Genomic DNA, 17,529 nt, shown 5'->3' with positions numbered 1-17,529 from the left:
TGGTCCAGGAGGACAGCAGTGATTTATTTGCTGCTGGATTCTGACCCACGAGTATTCACTTTTTATTCCCCGCTGAGCCCTTGTAACCAAACTCTCAGGCACCTATGAAGGACTTATATGTAAACAGCGCTGAGCCCAGGTGCCATGGTCTTCACGGCCCAGAGTCTCCACCAGTATCCACGGGTTTAAAACGGTGACCCCATCTGTGGGGGTGGTGGGTGGAGGGCAGCCCGGACCTGTCTCCTGCCACGGGAGCTGTCAGTTTCTAATTCCAGCCCTCTGCTGCGTCATTTCTGTGTTCAGCAGATCACTTAATAATGTTGTTACTTTTATCATTCATTTGGAGCAGAAATTTGCCCTTTAAATTCTTTTTTCTGATGTATCTCAGTATCTGACTGATACCATTTTTTTAAATACTAAAGACCAGCCATTTAATCAGAAGAAAAGTCATTTCTGTGGCACCCATTTGGTTATTAAAACACCTGTAAGTCACAACGAGTTGCCGGACTTGGCTTTTGGGTCCATTTCCCCTGCTGAATGCTGGAAGGTGAGTGAAGAGGGCTGACAGAGCTTCCTGGTGAGATCACACTCAGACGCCAGCGTCAGCACCGCTCCCCCACCCGCTCCCCTCCCACCCCCTGGGACCGCTGAAGCTGGGAGAGCCCACTGGGAGAATCCAGATGAACAGATGCTCAAATACTTGAATCAAACCTGAAATGCATTTTCCTTCTTCCTTTCAGAAAAAACAGGCTCAGTTCTATGAAAACATCGTCAAGGTGATAAGACCCAAGCCTGACTACTTTGCCGTCGGTTACTACGGACAAGGCTTCCCCACGTTCCTTCGGGTAACTCTGATTCTGTTTCGATGGGGTCAAGGTTGTTCCCAGGAAGGATTTGGACTTTACAGCCGTGGCTCGGAGTCTGACTCCCTGTCCTTTAACTGCTCTGTACTTGGCTTCGGGTACCAGAGAGGGGCTGATGGCACTTTTTTTTTTTTAATATTTTGTTCTATTGTATCACTTTGTTTTATTGTGGTGAGTGGAGGTAATGAGATTTATTTTTAGAGGAGGTCCTGGGGATTGAACCCAGGACCTCATGCATGCTAAGCCGGTGCTCTACCACTTGAGCTACACCCTCCCCGCTCTGATAATACTTTTTAGTTGCATATAAACTTTCCATCACGTTTTTCCTTAATAGAACTCTTCTTCAGATATTTATGTGTATTTTTAAGATTGTGGTAAGATATGCGATGAAAATTTAGCATCTTCACCATTCTTAGGCGTAGAGCTCAGTGGCATCAAGTAGGTTAACTTTGCTGTGCATTTGTTCCCACCATCCCTCTCCAGGACTTTTTCATCTTCCCAGACTGGAACTCGATGCCCATTAAACAATAACCCCCCCTTCTCTGCCCCTCCCCCCAAGACCCTGACCTCGCCCTTCTCCTTTCTGTCTCAGAATTTGCCTACACTAGGAACCTCATGTAAGTGGAGTCACAGCAGAGTTGTCCTTTTGTGTCTGGCTGCTTCCCGGAGCACAGCGTCTTCACGACAATGAACCACATTTTGTTTATCCGTTGGTCCTTTGGTGGACTTTGAGTGGTCTTGGCTATTATGAATAACACGGCTATGAACATGTGTATTTTTAATTATATGGGAAATTAGAAATGGATTTCCAATGCTAGAAACTCAGATTCGGCCTGAGACAGGCATGTGCTGCTTGACACATGATGGAAGAAATATTGTGACCATCAGCCAAACGCCCATTTTCCTATCATCAGGAGGCCAGAAATTATATAAATAAATTCTGCCTCGCCTACTAGTAGAATTGTTACATGTTTCTTAAAGACTCCTTCTTGGATACCATTGACCTGTGGGTCATGATTTTCTGCCATTTGTTACGGCCTTTTTCTTAATGATACATGGTTTTCTCTTATCCTGGGAGACCATGCGGGAGCCTCTGGTTTTAGGGAGGCAGAAGCTCTGTGCCCAGGAGGGCACAGCTGTGTGGGGCAGTGAGAGCCAGCTGGGGGGTTTTTCCTAGTCGCAGAGGTGTGTTCCTTTGGCCCCAGTGTTTCTGACCCCCCAGGAGTCCCTGATGGCATGACATCCCTTCACACTGGGACCAGCAGGAAGGACCCACTTGGTGAGGACCTGTCATTCTTTAGATAAACATTAGCAAGTTACCCTTGCAGGGCTGACCTGCCCTACAAGGTGACCTATTCGTTGATCACTCATGGGGGGTCCTGACTGGGTGCCCAGGGCATCTGGCCCTGTCCCTGTCACTGCTGATCACCTTGCCACCATCACCCTTATCATTCAACTGTGGCTGCACATGTCTAAGACAGAGATAGATTGCAAACCCAGATTCTGGAGAAAGTCCTGCCTGCCGAAGAATGAATAAAAGATGTTTGGTTGTAAGCCCTAAACTAGGGAGGATTTTGAAGTTAACTTCATTTTAAGTAAAAAAACCAACCCAAGGGGTATAATGAGCTTGGAGTTGAGGTCACCTACTGTTGCTCAAGGCTTTAATTAATGTGTGTGAATCTATGCATGCACCTCCGTGTGTGTGTGTGTGTGTGTGTGTGTGTGTGTGTGTGTGTGTGTGTGTGTCTAAGAAAGAGTGAGAGACAGAGAGACAGGCCCTAAATCACAGCAGACCTGTGCTGTGCTGGGATCTGTCGTGGGGTCGGGGGGCTCTGTGGACAGTGCTGTGATTTAAGGCCACCACGGCTCTGTCCTGGCATCGTGAGATGTCGACAAGGCGGGGAGAGCACTTGGCAGTCCCTGAGCCGGTGGACGCCAAGGATGTGCTGGGAGGGCACACAAGACACGTGCTCCAGGGACCACACTGGGTCACCTGTCCCGTCAAAAGGACAGAATACAAAGTACGAATAAAGAGTTTAACGGGCTTGATTAATATTGAACTGACTTTCCCGCCACAGCTGAATAATTTTGTGGGGCTGTAGCAATATATTTATTACGCTTCACAGATCGCCTGTCAGGGGTCAGTCTGACAATGACATGAGCAGTTACCAAAAAGTGGGTGGAATGCTTGGCTGCCTAATGCAGTGCTGGGAACACAGCCTCTGCGAACTGACTCGCTGTCCCTTCTGCTTGGTTTTTCTTTAAGGATTAGTCGCATTGGGGTGTTTTGTTTTGCCATTTTGTTTTGCATCCAGATTAACATTTATGTTTCTTACAAGGAAGAAATATCTTTGACTATATGTACATTTCCCTCTTGTTTTCAGGTTTGAAGGGATCACTTCAGAATGCAAAGTAATTGACATTTGGAGAAAATGTTGTTAGCATTTTCGTCTATAACTCACTAGTGTTTTTCTATTAAAGCCTTTATATACATTTTTATTATTATGTCTTCCTCCTAGTGCAAAGCATAATAAACGCATGCTAGTTTCGTGGTGGCCTGTTACGCGTTAAATCATCCTGAATTTCTGAAATGTTTGGCTTTCTATGGCCTTAAAAGATGCCCATGCTGTGTATTTATATTTTTAATTAAGACTCCATATTACTTTGGTTTCTGCTTGACATTATTTTTTTCAGAGAAAGAGAACATTTTTCTTCTGTAATGGGTACTTTAAGACATACCTAAGCACAAAGTGAAAAAAAATTCAGTTTTTAAATTGTTCCTTCTTTAGTGATTTATAAGAACTCAAAATAACTTTGAACGAAGGAAGGGGAAAAATCGAGTGCCATAGGATCGCTGCGGTGTTTTTTTTTTTTCTTGAACATTCATTAATTAGACAGATTTTAATTTGGCCTTGAGCTGAGTCTCTAAGACCCCTCTGTCTTTGTCCTCATCCTCCTCCCCCACACCCAGCTCCACTCTGGCATCTGCCGGTGGTCACAGCAGGTAACAGCCTGCACCTGACTCACGACCAGCTGGCCCGGAGCCTCTCGCCCAGGGTCCCTGCTTGAAACAACAACCAGGGCCAATGAGGGAAAGCACGGGGGTCCTGCGGCTTCTGCTCCATGTCTTTTCCTTGCTGGGTTTTCACGGACGAGGAGACAGCCCCAAGAGGTAGCAGGATGCGTGGTAGGAGGTAGTGGGCTTCAGGAACCAGCCGTAGCATCCCATTACCCTTTGACACCTTTTTGTGACTCAGTTGAGCCTCAGAGCACACCTGTTGAATACGTGAAGGTGTGGAGATCTGTTCAGCTTGGAAACCGAACTTTCCTTACAGATACATTTAGAGAGTGACCGTGTGTCACAAGACGGGGCTCAGCAAGACAGCCTGTGTCAGGCAGGAGGTATGCTTGGCACCCACCCCAAGGTCACCCAGCTCGGCCATCCAAAACGACCCCTAGAGGGACTCTCCAACTCAGAGTTCATGGAGGTGACAGGAGTGACATTTGAGAGGGACAAAACCCAGCCTGTAGGCGGAGAACACTGTGCATCCTGCCCTGCCATGCGCTGATGGATGGTTACCCAGCAACTCCAAACAGGCAGTGAGGGAAGTCCGGCCATCCACCCCCAGGGGAAGCCAAGAGCCTCAGACCTCTCTGCTCTGGTCTGGACCTTTCCCTCTGGTTCTGCTCATCTCTTGACTGGGACCTACAGGAGTCAGCTGGGAACTTGGTGTTTAGGCTCTACGGCCCCAGCTTAATCTCATGCTCTCTTGAATTCTTTTTGGCAGGATGAAAACTGTTCAATTAGGGCCTGCCTTGGGGGAAAAAAAAAGATACAGCACATCCTCCACTTGCCCTGCTGTCTTTACCCATCTGACCATTTCCTGTCCACTAGATTCTGGCTCCAGTTGCTCACTTGGTGTTTCATGGTTTTGTAAATTGATCGTTACTGTTAAGACTGAAATGAACGACCAGACTTCAGTCATGGTGTGTTCGGTGCTTCTTAAGCAGTATTCACTTACCTGGCTTATGTTCCTGTGTCCTTGATTAATAAGATCACTGCGGTTACAAGCTGTTATTCAGTTCAGTGATATTTAAAGAAAAAACAAAACAAAACACCGTCAGGCACACTTTGAAGACCAGTGCATGTAGGTGTGAACTTTTGCTGGCCCATCCCTTGTGGTGGTATTTAATGAATGTCATTGTTTCCAGGGGAAGGTCTTCATCTACCGAGGGAAAGAGTATGAACGCCGGGAAGATTTCGAGGCTCGGCTGTTAACTCAGTTTCCAAACGCAGAGAAAATGAAGACAACGTCTCCCCCAGGCGACGATATTAAAGCCTCTCCCGGCCAGCGTATCCTTTCCAGACGGCCCTGTCAGGTGTAACGTAACCACAGCACTCGGGTGGTTGGGTGCGGGCGGGGCTCCGTTCCTGCCTGATGTCCACACTGCCTTCTGATCCTTAACCCCCCTCATCTTCAGATATTCAGTGCTTCACAGTAAAGCCCAAACTCGACTTGCCTCCTAAGTTTCACAGGCCTGTGTCAGAGCAGATTGTAAGGTAAGCAGCCCGTTTTCCTTGCCCGACACGAGGGTCGTGAGAGGCTGAATGCAGATCTCACCTCTAACTCCATCGCTACGCGGTACACCAGAAAATAGCACAACATTGTAGATCAGCTATACTTGGATAAAATAAATTTAAAAATAAAGGAAAGATCCATAAGGTCAGCAAAAATTTAAAAAATTTTACCTGTCACGGAGGGATCTCAACCTTCGATTAACTTTTTAGATGTTCTTTCTGTTTACGTAGAAGAGCAGGGAAGCAAATTATTTTTGGCATCAAAGAAGGGAAGGAAGTTAGTAAGTGTGGCTGGGAGGGTATGCAGGCTTTTCCTTCCCCAAGGTCAGGAGACGAGGAGAGGGAGGAGGGGGCACAGGTCTCCTGATGACCCGCCAGGTGGGAGAGCCCCTGCAGACCTTTTCTCCAGTGCACTGGCCCCATCCCACACCCCACAGATCTGAGTCTGTGCCTGGGGTGTGGTCTGAGCCTTCAGATTCCATAAGGCAGGAAAAGGGATTCAGACACGTGATGGAGAGCTGGGTGGGGGATGAGAAAAACCCTTCACCCCTGCAACAGGGTGACTACATAATATGGGATTCTTTAAAACGTACAAGTCAGCTGTCTGAATTTGAGTAAGATTTTATGCCTCTCCATTGAATTGCACCTGACTTAGCAGTGATGTAAAAGCACCTGCGCTAGATGTCTCTTTGATGTTAGGAATTTTCTCTTCTATTCGATCCATGTTACGGTGAAAACATTAACCTCTTTGATGGTCTAATAATGCGTTTATGTTATATCCTGAAGTTTGGTGGGTTGGGTTCTTCTACAAAATTCACTAGCATTTCTTTAACCTTTCATCAACAGAAATGAGAAGTAAATCAGGACGTGCTTTATTGATGATCATTTTCACAAGGCACACGTTTAAAGTTTCGCAGCATTTTTCTCTCAGAGAGAAGCATTAAGTAGTATAAACCGTAGCAGGTAGTCAGATGTTTCCCTTTGACATGGGGCGCCCGCCTGCATTTCAGCGCAGGGGGGTGAGTGCGTGAAACCCACCCATCCCCAAGGGAGGGAGCGCACTGTCCATCCGTGTGTGCCGCTCTCTGTGGTTGCAAATCTGCCTCTTGTAGATCTGAATCTGAAGCGTACAAGACCTCTTTAAAAATAACAAAGGCTTTTTAAAAATTTTTATAATAAATTATTAAAATAAATTGTTTTAATTCATTGTTGAGTTATCAATTAAAATTTTAAAATGATAAACATATAGATTGAGAATGAAGGCCTTTTCTATCTCCCCTTTGCCTCACCTTTTCTCTGTCTTTGCCCGTTTCACTCTTACTCAGCATCTCTTTCCCTTGAGGGTTTGCAGGGACAGGGAAGAGGCAAAACTTCAAGGTAATGTTTCCACCTGCCGCCGTCTCTCTTCCAGGCTGGCGGGGAGAGACAGCCGAGCAGCTTTTGCTCCAGGTCAAGGTTGGGGATGTTTTAAAGGATGCAGTGACCTATAGGGAGGCCAGACCCCTAAAAGCAAATCTAAGAGCAAAAATTCTAGGAAGTATCTAATCTAAAAGTGTCTAACAGCAAATCAGCCCCTCTTCAGGTTAAGTGTCTAATGACTTTTCTGTCTCTCTACAGTTTTTACAGAGTAAACGAGGTTCAGCGATTTGAATATTCTCGTCCGATCCGCAAGGGAGAGAAAAACCCAGACAATGAATTTGCGGTAAAAAAAAAAAAAAAAACCACCCCAAACTCGTTCCACTCCCCGCAGAACTGCACATGGAAAAGCGTGTTCTCAAAGGCTACCACAGTACAGGAGTAAATGTCTTTGTGCGTGATGTCCAGAGACCCTGAGATACGGCTCGGAGCACACTTGCTTCCCTCCTGCCTGTACCTGAGTCTCCCTCTGGGCCCAGGGTCCTGGAGCAGGGGCTGGTGTCTCTGTTATAAATCAGCACACGGAGGCGCCAGGTGCTTACATGGCTCACTGTCCGGGGCCCCCACCTGAGCTTCACCATGGCACAATGCACTAGAGCAGGGCTCCCCTGGGCTCTGCTGAGTCTCAGGCGGGGTAGTTCTTGTGGTGGGGGCTGTCCTGGGCATCGTAGGATGTTGAGTGCTTCCCTGGCCTCCACCCAGTAGAGCCTCCCCAGTGGTGACAATCTATCAAAACTGTTTCCACACATTGCTCAGTGTCTGTTCCTTGTTGAAAACACTGCCTCAGAGTCATGGAAATATGAACACAGATCCATGTAGTCTGTTAAAACAAAATATGCATACAACTGGTCTAATGGATTACATTTTTTTAAGGTTTTTTTTTTAATTTAAAATTTATTTTATTCTATTTTTGTTGGGGGGAGGTAATTAGGTTTATTCATTCATTTATTTTAACAGAGGTCCTTGAGGGTGAACCCAGGACCTCATGCATGCTAGGCATGCACTCTACCACTGAGCTATATACCCTCCCCCGGATTCCATTTTTAAAAGATATGAAACAAAGCATAGTTTTTAAGAAATGGTAATGTTTGTCTCTCCTGCCCCGAAAACCTCCTCTGGAAATCCCTAATAGACCGAGATTTCGAGGAGGCATTAGTCCCGGGACCCCCGAGGAGGACTTGCCCATAGGTGTCTGTGGGTGCAGGAGGTCAAGGTCAAATTAGCACCATGCTGCTGACCCAAAGGGAAGCTCGGAGCACTTCCAGCAAAGTTGCCTTCTGTCCCCCTCCCGTTGAAGCCCTGTTTCCTATCATCGTTCGGTCCTCAGGGCAATGACGGTGAATCTCCAGTGGGCTCCTAAAGGGTACTTCCCTTCCCCTCCCAAGCCCAGTCTCCTGTGTGTCAGCTGGGACCTTGGAGCTGGGAAATTCTAAAGCTGTCCCCAGTCCCAACACTGGCTATTTCAAAACCAAAGCCCTATTTCTTGGTTACTGTGGCACCCGTGCTATTGAGTGACTGGTCACTGCATCCTTATCTGTAATCATGAGGGGCAGGGCCCGATCTGGGCGCCAAGGCCGAGGGCTGGACTGTGGGAGCAGCCTCTGCTCCGTCATGTCAGCCTCACGGTCGTCTGTGTGGTGTCTGGACCGCGGGATGTGCGGGCAGTTGCTGAGTTTCCCTCACACCTCTCACATCAGGCAGCCATGGCGGGTCTCATCCTGTGAAGGAAGAGACACAGGGAGGTCAGGCCACCAGGTGTGCAGCCGTTCGGAGCAGAGCTAAGAATAACAGGACGCTGACGTGGAGCTGCGCTGAGCTTCAGAGGCTGCGCTTTTCCTAAATGGCCCCGAAATCCCCTAATGGCCCCGTCAGGTCCTCGCACGCAGGATTTAGTCTTTCATATGCTCGACAAAGCCCCAGGCTTCCAGATCAGCCCGGGGGCTCGGCGCTGATGGAAGCCCGCCCCGGGACGCTGTCCTGGGGGCCTCGGCTGGGTCCCTCCCCTCAAATCTAAGAAGTTTGAGGAGATGCTTTCTAATTTCCAGTCCAGTTCTCCAGAAATGTTGACATCCCATTGTACTGTCTATTTTTATCTAGATCACTTTTGACACTCAAACTGCTCCATGATTCCCCGTTACTGGGAGGTTCCCCAGGCTAAGGTTACCCAGCTAGACATCCCGCAGTAAGAGGCGGGTAAAATGACTGTTCCCCGGCAGTGGAGTTCTGTGCAACCTTTAAAGAGAGGTGGAGTTCTATTTATTGGCGTTAAATAATTCCCTGTAATGTGTAATGTACCATTTTAGGAAGAATACAGATTGAAAACGGTATTTTTATTGAAAATACACAGACACACAGTTTTTAATACTTAGTGAGAAGCCTTGAACAATAGACAGTAAAAGGTTAGGTTGTCACCTCTGGGGAGTGGGTGATTTTCCTCCCTTCTGTTTCCATATCTTTATTTTCTGATGTAAACCTATATGTTATGCAAAAAAAAAAAAGAAAAGTCAAGCTTAAAATACTGGCTGATGCTGTCGGAATGGGAGAGGTCCTTTTATTCAGCCCAGTCTTCCTCAGTGCATTTGCATCTTCGAGTTTCTTTCGGACACTGAGCAAAACTCGTTGGAGCCTTTCCAAAAACCTGTTTGTTCAGAGGGAACCGCTCTCGTTTGGACGTAGATGATTCTCCCCGACTCTTCTATTATTGTTTTTTTGGCCAAATACCAAGGAAGCCGGTACCTTTGGCCAGGAAACCGGGGACCGCAGTGTCCCGTGTGACTGACAGTGCAGCAGAGCATGGCTTGTGACATGTTACCTGTGCTCCTGGGGGACCTGCCTCCCAGAGCGTTGCAGACCCCGTGAGGACAGAAGCTGTCACCTACCTGCAACATCCTTCTAACGCGTGTGGTGTGTGTTCCCTCTGCAGAATATGTGGATCGAGAGGACGGTGTACACAACTGCCTATAAATTACCTGGCATTTTAAGGTGGTTTGAAGTCAAGTCTGTTTTCATGGTAAGCACCCCCTCCAAGAAGGGACTGCCCGTCCTCCCCTCTTCTGCAGCCTGACACCCTCGTCCCCCAATTGGGAAGTGCCACCTGGTCACCGTGGCCGGCCACGCACACTGCAGAGCCCACATCAGGCTTCACCCAGAATCGCGCGCCCCGTGCAGGAACACTGGAGGGGACGTGCTGCGAAACCACAGCCACCTCCAGCGTGCAAGCAAACCAGAACCGCGATTTCGTCTGTTACAAATTATTCAGACCTGGTCATCGCTGTGCTGTTTTGACAGTTCTTTCTGTTAAAACTAAATGAAAAGTTTAAGACGAGTTCCCATTTCCATACACGTTTTAAGATCTTTCCTCCTGATGGTTTTACTGCCGTTTACGTGGCAAACAACTTGATTAATAGGACTTGCTCATTTTGAACAAGAATAGCTTGTGAATATACCCCTCCCTCGCCAGCACTTTTTAAAGAAATAACAACTCGCGTCTCATTGGCTAAACTCTCGTCACTGGTGAGCTCTTGGGCAGTTCCATTTACACGAACCAGAGTTGGCCAGAAGATTCTTGGTGAATGTCTGGCAGCAGCAGCAAAGTGTGGTAACTGCCGGTATGAAAAGGTCTGATTGGAACATGTAAGCTTGGTTCCCGTGTCTCAAGACGTCTGGTGAAAACCTCGCAGGAACTTACCCAGAGGGGTGGTGCCTACTGTTCAGTTTACCGAGAGCCCCCTTGGAAACTCCTGATTTGGTCCTAAGGCCTGGCGGGAGCCTCTCTTCCCAGCCTTGTTCCCACTCTTGCCCCCCATCCACACCACACTGGTTGAGCTCTGGGCCTCTCCGTGGGTGTGCCCGTGCTCAGCGGGGTCCCCCTCATCCCAGGCGCCCCTCCTCCTGCGCTGAAGCCCTTGGGCTCTGTGCCTCCCTCCTTCCACCGTGGGCGCCTCCATTTTCTGCCCTGGGAGCTCCCACTCTGTCCCCGTCACACCCAGGCGGGCCCTGACCCGTTAAAGGCCCAGGAGACATAGCAGGTGGCAGAAGGACAAGCCTTGGCTGGCACCACTTGGAGCTGGTGAGGTACGCCTGTCAGAGCAGACAGGAGAGGAGGCCCCTCCATGAACAGACACCAGTCCTCCTAATGAGCTTCTGCCCGTAAGCCCTTTGTAATCGGGGATTCCGGGGGAAGGCGCTTAGCAGCTCGCGGTGGAGAGGGGAGCCCGGTTTTCTGTCAGGATGTGGTTCTGCCGCGGGCTCTGTTTGCCATTTTTAATGAACTAAGAGGGCTGGAAGCTGAGTGATCCCAGAATCACATGACGGAAATAATCCTCCTGTCGACACCCCTGCCCCCCTCGCCTTGGGTGCACCTTCTGGGACAGGGGCTGGCCCTGCTGGTTTGATAAAATCGGATGCTGTTCTTTCTTGACTCAAATGGGGTCAGCAACGGGGGTTAGTGGCCAGTCGAAGTGGAGCCCTGCCCTGGGGAGTCCGTTTGGCTGCTTGGGTTGGGTGATGGGTCGTGCCCAAAAAATCCATCAGGAAGACAGGTGCACGGGGAATAGGAAGCCTGCCCCACGTGGAAGTGGTGACCTCTGGCAAGGAGCTGAGGGCATCCGCAGAGGCCCGGGCAGGGCAGGGGATGTGACAGCTGCCTGATACGTGGCCTCTTCCCCCTCCCACAGGTGGAGATCAGCCCGCTGGAGAACGCCATCGAGACCATGCAGCTGACCAACGACAAGTTGAACAGCATGGTGCAGCAGCACCTGGACGACCCCAGCCTCCCCATCAATCCCCTCTCCATGCTCCTGAACGGCATCGTGGACCCCGCCGTCATGGGCGGCTTTGCCAATTACGAAAAGGCACGTGACACGCCAGCTTCCTCTTTACAGCACTGTCCTGAGGCAGACTGGCCCCAGACACCGTCTCCAAGCCCAGAGACCACCCTGGTCTCACTGAGCCAGCTCAGCAGTGCCTGAGCCCAGAGGCGGCCTCTGCAGGCTGCAGACGGTGAAGGCCCTACCCCAGGCATATGCCTCCACCCCTGCCGGGCTGCACTGATGGAGCTCTGGAGAGTGACCCTCGGGTGACTGTCCAGAGACCTGGGATTCTTAAAGGCCAGCAGTACAGTTTTAGTGAAAGACAAAAGAATTAGAATATTTAGAGGGAGCTGGTATGGTGGGGACAGCCAGCAGGTCTCCCCAGAAAATATCTCAGTAAGATCGATTGGGCAGAAGTTGAATGACGTGGGGTGTGGTCTAGACACGGGGTCTTCACTACAAGTGCTACCTGATTTTGGAAATCAGCTTCAGAGCATGACCACGGCCTCTCATCCTTTCATTGACTTGGTGTCGGTGGCTATTTTTCTGCTACAACAGCAGAGTTGAGGGCCTTAATGCTCTGTGCCTGCCAGCCCGAGGAGGGCACAGGGTGGGGGTCACGGGCGCAGGAGCCCCTGGGAGCTGCCGCCCAGGGAACTGAGTGACGTGGGTCAGCGGCGGCTGTGCTGGGCCCCGTGGACCGGGGCATCACTGAGGAGAAACAGACTCCATTTGTTGTGTTGACCTTACTGGCTGTTTTGATGGGGAGGGTCCAACCCCAGGGGAGTGAGCTGTGGGAGGGCCGGGCGGTGGGTCTGTGTCCCACACAGCTCTGTCCCCATGACCTGGTGCACAGCACGTGTGTAGACACGCGTGTCGGCTGAGCGGGCGCACTGAGTGTGTCTCCCTCTCTCCACCAGGCCTTCTTTACAGAGCGGTACCTGCAGGAGCACCCGGAGGCCCACGAAAAGATCGAGAAGCTCAAGGACCTGATTGCATGGCAGGTAGGTGTCCGATGGCGGCCTGCAGGGACATTCGGGAATGGGACAGGTGGGGGGAACTTGGGACATTTGGGGCAAGGACAGGTAGGAAAGCTGAGTCCAGAACCAGGGCCACCTTGGCACACCTGCCAGCATGGAGGCCTGGGACATCGGCTAGAGTGCGTGTGACCACGTTTTTCCTAGATAAACCTACCCACCACTGCCACGATTAACTCAACTCCTGGGTGGAGTCATGAATTTGAACACCTAGAAAGTTCTCTCTTGCAGATGAGCCTAGTCTGTTTCCTCCCCTCGGTCAGGTGAGTGCCTGCTGGAAAACCTTTGTCTGGTGTGGACAGAACAGATCACTGGGCACAAGGTCAGGGCTGTGATGTCTTAGAGAGCGTGGCTCCAGCCGCTCCTGGGAGGGGCGCTGCAGCTGATGCCCTTGGTGTGAGAGGCGGAGGTGGGAGGCCACCCGGCGCCTGCCTCCGGTTCCCCCGCCTGTGGTCAGGGTCGAGGGAAGAGGTTTTCATTTGTGTTTTCCCAGCTGTAATTCTACATATGATTTGGCTTCTCTACTCATGCTCCTGAGGCCTTCTGGGTCTCTCCTTGGAGGACATGGTCTGAAAAGGCCGGGTGGATCTTGGGGGTGTCCCGTGCTCCGTTGGAAGCGAGCGCTCGTGCGTTTGTGCCTATTGGAGCCTGGGGGTGCCCGGATCCGGTTCTCGCGGAAGCCCTGCCTACTTGCTCTGGACGTTGGGCAACTCGCTTCTTTAGGCTTCCTTTTCTTTTTTTTTTAATTTTAAATATATATATATATATTTTTTTAATTGAAGTATAATTGATTTAAACAGTTGTGTTAGTTTCTGGTCTACAGCATAGTGGTTCAGTTATACATACATACCTATATATATATTCTTTTTCATTTTCTTTTCCATTATGGTTTATTACAGGATACTGAGCATAGTTCCCTGTGCTGCACAGTAGGACCTTGTTGTTTATCTGTTTTATATATAGTGGTTTGTATCTGCTAATCCCAAACACCTAATGTATCCCTTCCCCACTCTCCAACCTTTCCCCCCACTGATAACCGTAAGTCTGTTTTCTATGTCTGTGAGTCTGTTTCTGTTTTGGAAATAAGTTCATTTTTATCATTTTTTTAGATTCCACAGATAAGTTTTATCACATGGTATTTGTCTTTCTCTGTCTGACTTACTTCACTTAGTATGATCATCTCTAGGTCCATCTCTGTTGCTGCAAATGGCATTATTGCATTCTTTTTTATGGCTAAGTAGTATTCCATTATGTATATCTGTACCACAACTTCTTCATCCAGTAGTCTGTCGATGCTATTGTATGTAGTGCTGTTGTGAACACTGAGGCCACTCCTCCGACCACATGTCTCTGTGGCACTTTGGTCCTGGCTTCTCTGTCATCAGTACCTGGACTGTATGATCTGTTCGTGTAGAGCAGGGCTGAACTTTGGTTTCAAGCCAAGTTACAAGTACTTATTTTATACATATAAAATATATATGTATATTATTGTGATAAAAACATAAAATGTACGATCGTAAACATTTTAAGTGTACAGTTCAGTGGCAACAAGTATATTCACATTGCTATGCAACCATCATCACCATCCATCTCCAGAAGTTTTGCATCTTGCAAAACTACTCTGTACCCAATAAACAATAAGTCTCCATTCTCCCCAGCCCTGGAAACCACCATTCTGCTCTCTGTCTCTGTGACTTTGATTTTTCAAATCAAAGGGATCTCTTATAAATGGAATCATACATGATTTGTCCTTTTGTGACTGGCTTATTTCACTTAGCATAGTATCTTCACATTCACCCATATTATAACATGTCAGAATTTCCTTCTTTAAGGCTGAATAATATTCCCTTGTCTGTATACACATTTTATTTATCCATTCTTTCACTGATGGGCACTCGGGTTGCTTCTGCCTTTTGCTACTGTGAATAATGTTGCTGTGAACACGGGCACAGAAATACCCGTTCAACTTCCTGCTTTACTTCTTTTACGTGTACGCCCAGAAGTGGAATGGCTGGATTGCATGATAATTCTATTTAAAAATTTTTGAGGAACCCCTGTACTATTTTCCACAGCAGCTGTGCCATTTTATATTCCCACTGCCAATCATGCACAAGGGTTCCAGTTTCTCCACATCCTCATCAGCATTTGTTATTTTCAGTTTTGGGGTTTTTTTGTTTTGTTTTGTTTTGTTTTATAATAACCATCTTAATGCATGTGACTTTGCCACAAATCCATAGGCATTTGATACCAATTTGCCTTGGAATTATTCTCTGATAAGACACCCTGGGAGCTGAATCTAAGGGACCTCCTTGGCTGCGATGGTTTCTTTGCACAGATTATAAGCCTCAAGCAGGCAGTCTCCTTGCGTTACTGAAAAAGAGGCAGAGGGTTTAAAGGTCTGAATGATTGCATTTTAGATGTTGTAAAAACCAAAGGGTACAACATTCAAAACTCCACTGAAGGCTATAAAACCATTGCCACACAAAAACTAGTTTGGTCTGCAAAAGTTCTATTGATTTTTTTTTTCCTGTAAGCTTTTACAGCAAATTGGATTTTAAGAGTTTCAAGTCCTACGGAGGAAAATAATTTGTTCCCCAGAGAGAACTTTATGTTAGCATTATGTCGTCACCCCTTATAACTATATTAAAGGATGAATTTTAAAGCTGCTCACAGGAAAGCTGAAAAAAGAGAGAATCTTTTCTAGCAACTTCATTAAATCAAAGAGTGATGAAAAATACATATTCAAAACATTACCTGCAATTTTGCCTTCATTTGCAAATGTTTTGAAAACCTGTATCCTGGTATCAGTAATTGAGTCACACGGTCATTAAAAGTAAGTATTTGGGGTTATCTGAACGCTTTTCTCTGTTTTTGTTTGTTAATTGGTTTGGTTTGTTTCCTGAAACTCCATCAGGGCAGAGTGAGGCTTCCCTCGTGGGAGTCCCTGGGCTCCTTGGCAGAGTTTCTGTCACTGACGGACAATCAGCCCATCGCAGTGCCGAAAGTCATGTGTGGAGGCTGGTCATTAAGTCGCAGGCAGCTCCTGGCTCTGCTTTGGCAGCTGGTGGTGGGGCTGACCTGCTCCTCGCAGGCGGGAGCTGCGGTTGCGGGCAGGCTGCCACGGGTCTCTCCTAGGCTTGCCGCTGACACCAGGTCACGCATGAGCACCAGCCCCTTCCTCAAAGGCACGGCTCCATTGTTCCCCTGACGCAGCTGTGTTGTTGAGCATCCCTGCCGTGTGTCCAAAGATGAATCCGCACGGACTCACATCCAACCGCTATGGGGCATGCGTGTTTCTCTTTCGAGAGGCAAAAAGAGGGGATACCAAGCTCACTCACCATCCCCAGCTGATGGCAGGCGCAGCCAGGGTCGCCAGGGGCGTTGCTCCTGGCGCGTTGGCACTGCTTCCAAGTGTTCTGTGCCGCTGGCAGGCCATGAATCTGCGCAGGAGACACACAGGAGCAAACCTCAGACACAGCACTGCCGCCCAGAAGGGCGTCTTCTGAGAGCAGCGCACGTGCTCACTTTGAACAACTCGAGGTGTGACTTTGGGGGAGTTGTCCCCGCTCCTTGGGCACTGGGAGCCTCTGTAGACACGCAGACTCCTGGAGCAAACTCTAGGATCCACTCTGGGCGTGGGGTTCAGGGATCTGCCTGAGAGATTTTGAGGCTCAGGCGGGTTGAAACCCAAAGACAGTTCCTTCTATTTGTATTTGTATTAAGCAGCTCATATGTTAGAGTGTTTGCACAGAGCATCTTTTTATTCATAGCTTCAATTGAGCCCCAAGCAAACACACAACAAGGGCCAGACCCCACCCTCCTTGTAGAAAGCTCTCTGACCCATGACAGGGGCCTGTTGAGGGGTAGATTTCATACGCCATGAATTTCACCTGCCAAGTCTCAGTTCATTCAGTACAAGACCTGAACTAAACGGTCTTAACTTCCATCCAGTAAGTAGCTTCTTGGATGTCAAGAATCTGGCCAGGTAAGAGTTTTTATCAGACGAACCAAAAAACACAGAAATGATCAGCCCACAGTTTGCAGCTCTGAGAAAGGTCCATTCTGCATCAGAATGCTCTCTGTGTGTACAATGTCTGTGCTTTAACCTTGAGACGCACCCCATACTTGTATTTACAACACACTCATCATCCCACCTAAAGTTGTCCCCAGCCAGCCTCTGCTGTCCCCCGAGGCGGAGCTCAGGAAGCAGAAGGATTCCTGCAAGCGTTTGCTCCTGTTGAACCTGAACAAGGTTCAGCTAGCCCTGGGGAGGCCGCCGTCTGCAAGAGGAATTTGTATGGAATAGTGAAACGTCCCATCTCTTTTGAAATCTCACCTAACACTGTCCTTTTGGTGATAACTGGCCGAAAGGGGGAACCTGGCGTGTACCTCGGGTATAGTCCCGCACTTTGTGCGGGTGGAGCCCGGGAGCGGGTGGGGTGGGCTGGAAACGCGGGGTGGGGGCGGGGCTCACTGGCTCCCTCCTCTCCTGGAGGACCACGCGCGGCAGCAGCTGCGTGCTATAAATGGCAACCAAATAAATTTTATGCGTTGATTCATCTTGATAAGATTTCTTGAATTTGCTCACATGAAATTCAATTGTGTACTTGTTATCCTTCGTACCAGTAAGTCTGCTCATTTAGATTGGAGTTCTGTCCTATTAGGAAAATCTGTCTTTAATCAGGATTTTGATTTAATTATAAATTATTAAGAGGAAGCCTCTTCGCTTGATTGCATTGAAGAGTGTCTACCTCCCAGTCCGAGCCTCAGGGAAAGAAAGGAAAATTCCTTGCACCCACCCCCAACCGCAGTGACTCTGGAGG

General features: G+C 48.6%; 1 protein-coding gene across 2 annotated transcripts in view; it reads left to right on the top strand.

The window, feature by feature from the left end:
* DOCK1 (dedicator of cytokinesis 1) overlaps positions 1 to 17,529 on the top strand; it is a 484,307-nt gene that overhangs the window by 442,824 nt on the left and 23,954 nt on the right. For both annotated transcript variants that reach the window (XM_074373399.1, XM_074373400.1), the window contains exons 40-46: positions 741 to 845; positions 5,076 to 5,217; positions 5,346 to 5,424; positions 7,060 to 7,144; positions 9,782 to 9,868; positions 11,535 to 11,711; positions 12,590 to 12,673. In XM_074373399.1, the coding sequence (XP_074229500.1) occupies positions 741 to 845; positions 5,076 to 5,217; positions 5,346 to 5,424; positions 7,060 to 7,144; positions 9,782 to 9,868; positions 11,535 to 11,711; positions 12,590 to 12,673 (759 nt within the window). The remainder of the gene's footprint in view (positions 1 to 740; positions 846 to 5,075; positions 5,218 to 5,345; positions 5,425 to 7,059; positions 7,145 to 9,781; positions 9,869 to 11,534; positions 11,712 to 12,589; positions 12,674 to 17,529) is intronic.

This window comes from Camelus bactrianus, chromosome 11, assembly GCF_048773025.1.
Source record: "Camelus bactrianus isolate YW-2024 breed Bactrian camel chromosome 11, ASM4877302v1, whole genome shotgun sequence".
Taxonomy (NCBI): domain Eukaryota; kingdom Metazoa; phylum Chordata; class Mammalia; order Artiodactyla; family Camelidae; genus Camelus; species Camelus bactrianus.
This window is presented reverse-complemented; position numbering and strand designations above follow the sequence as displayed.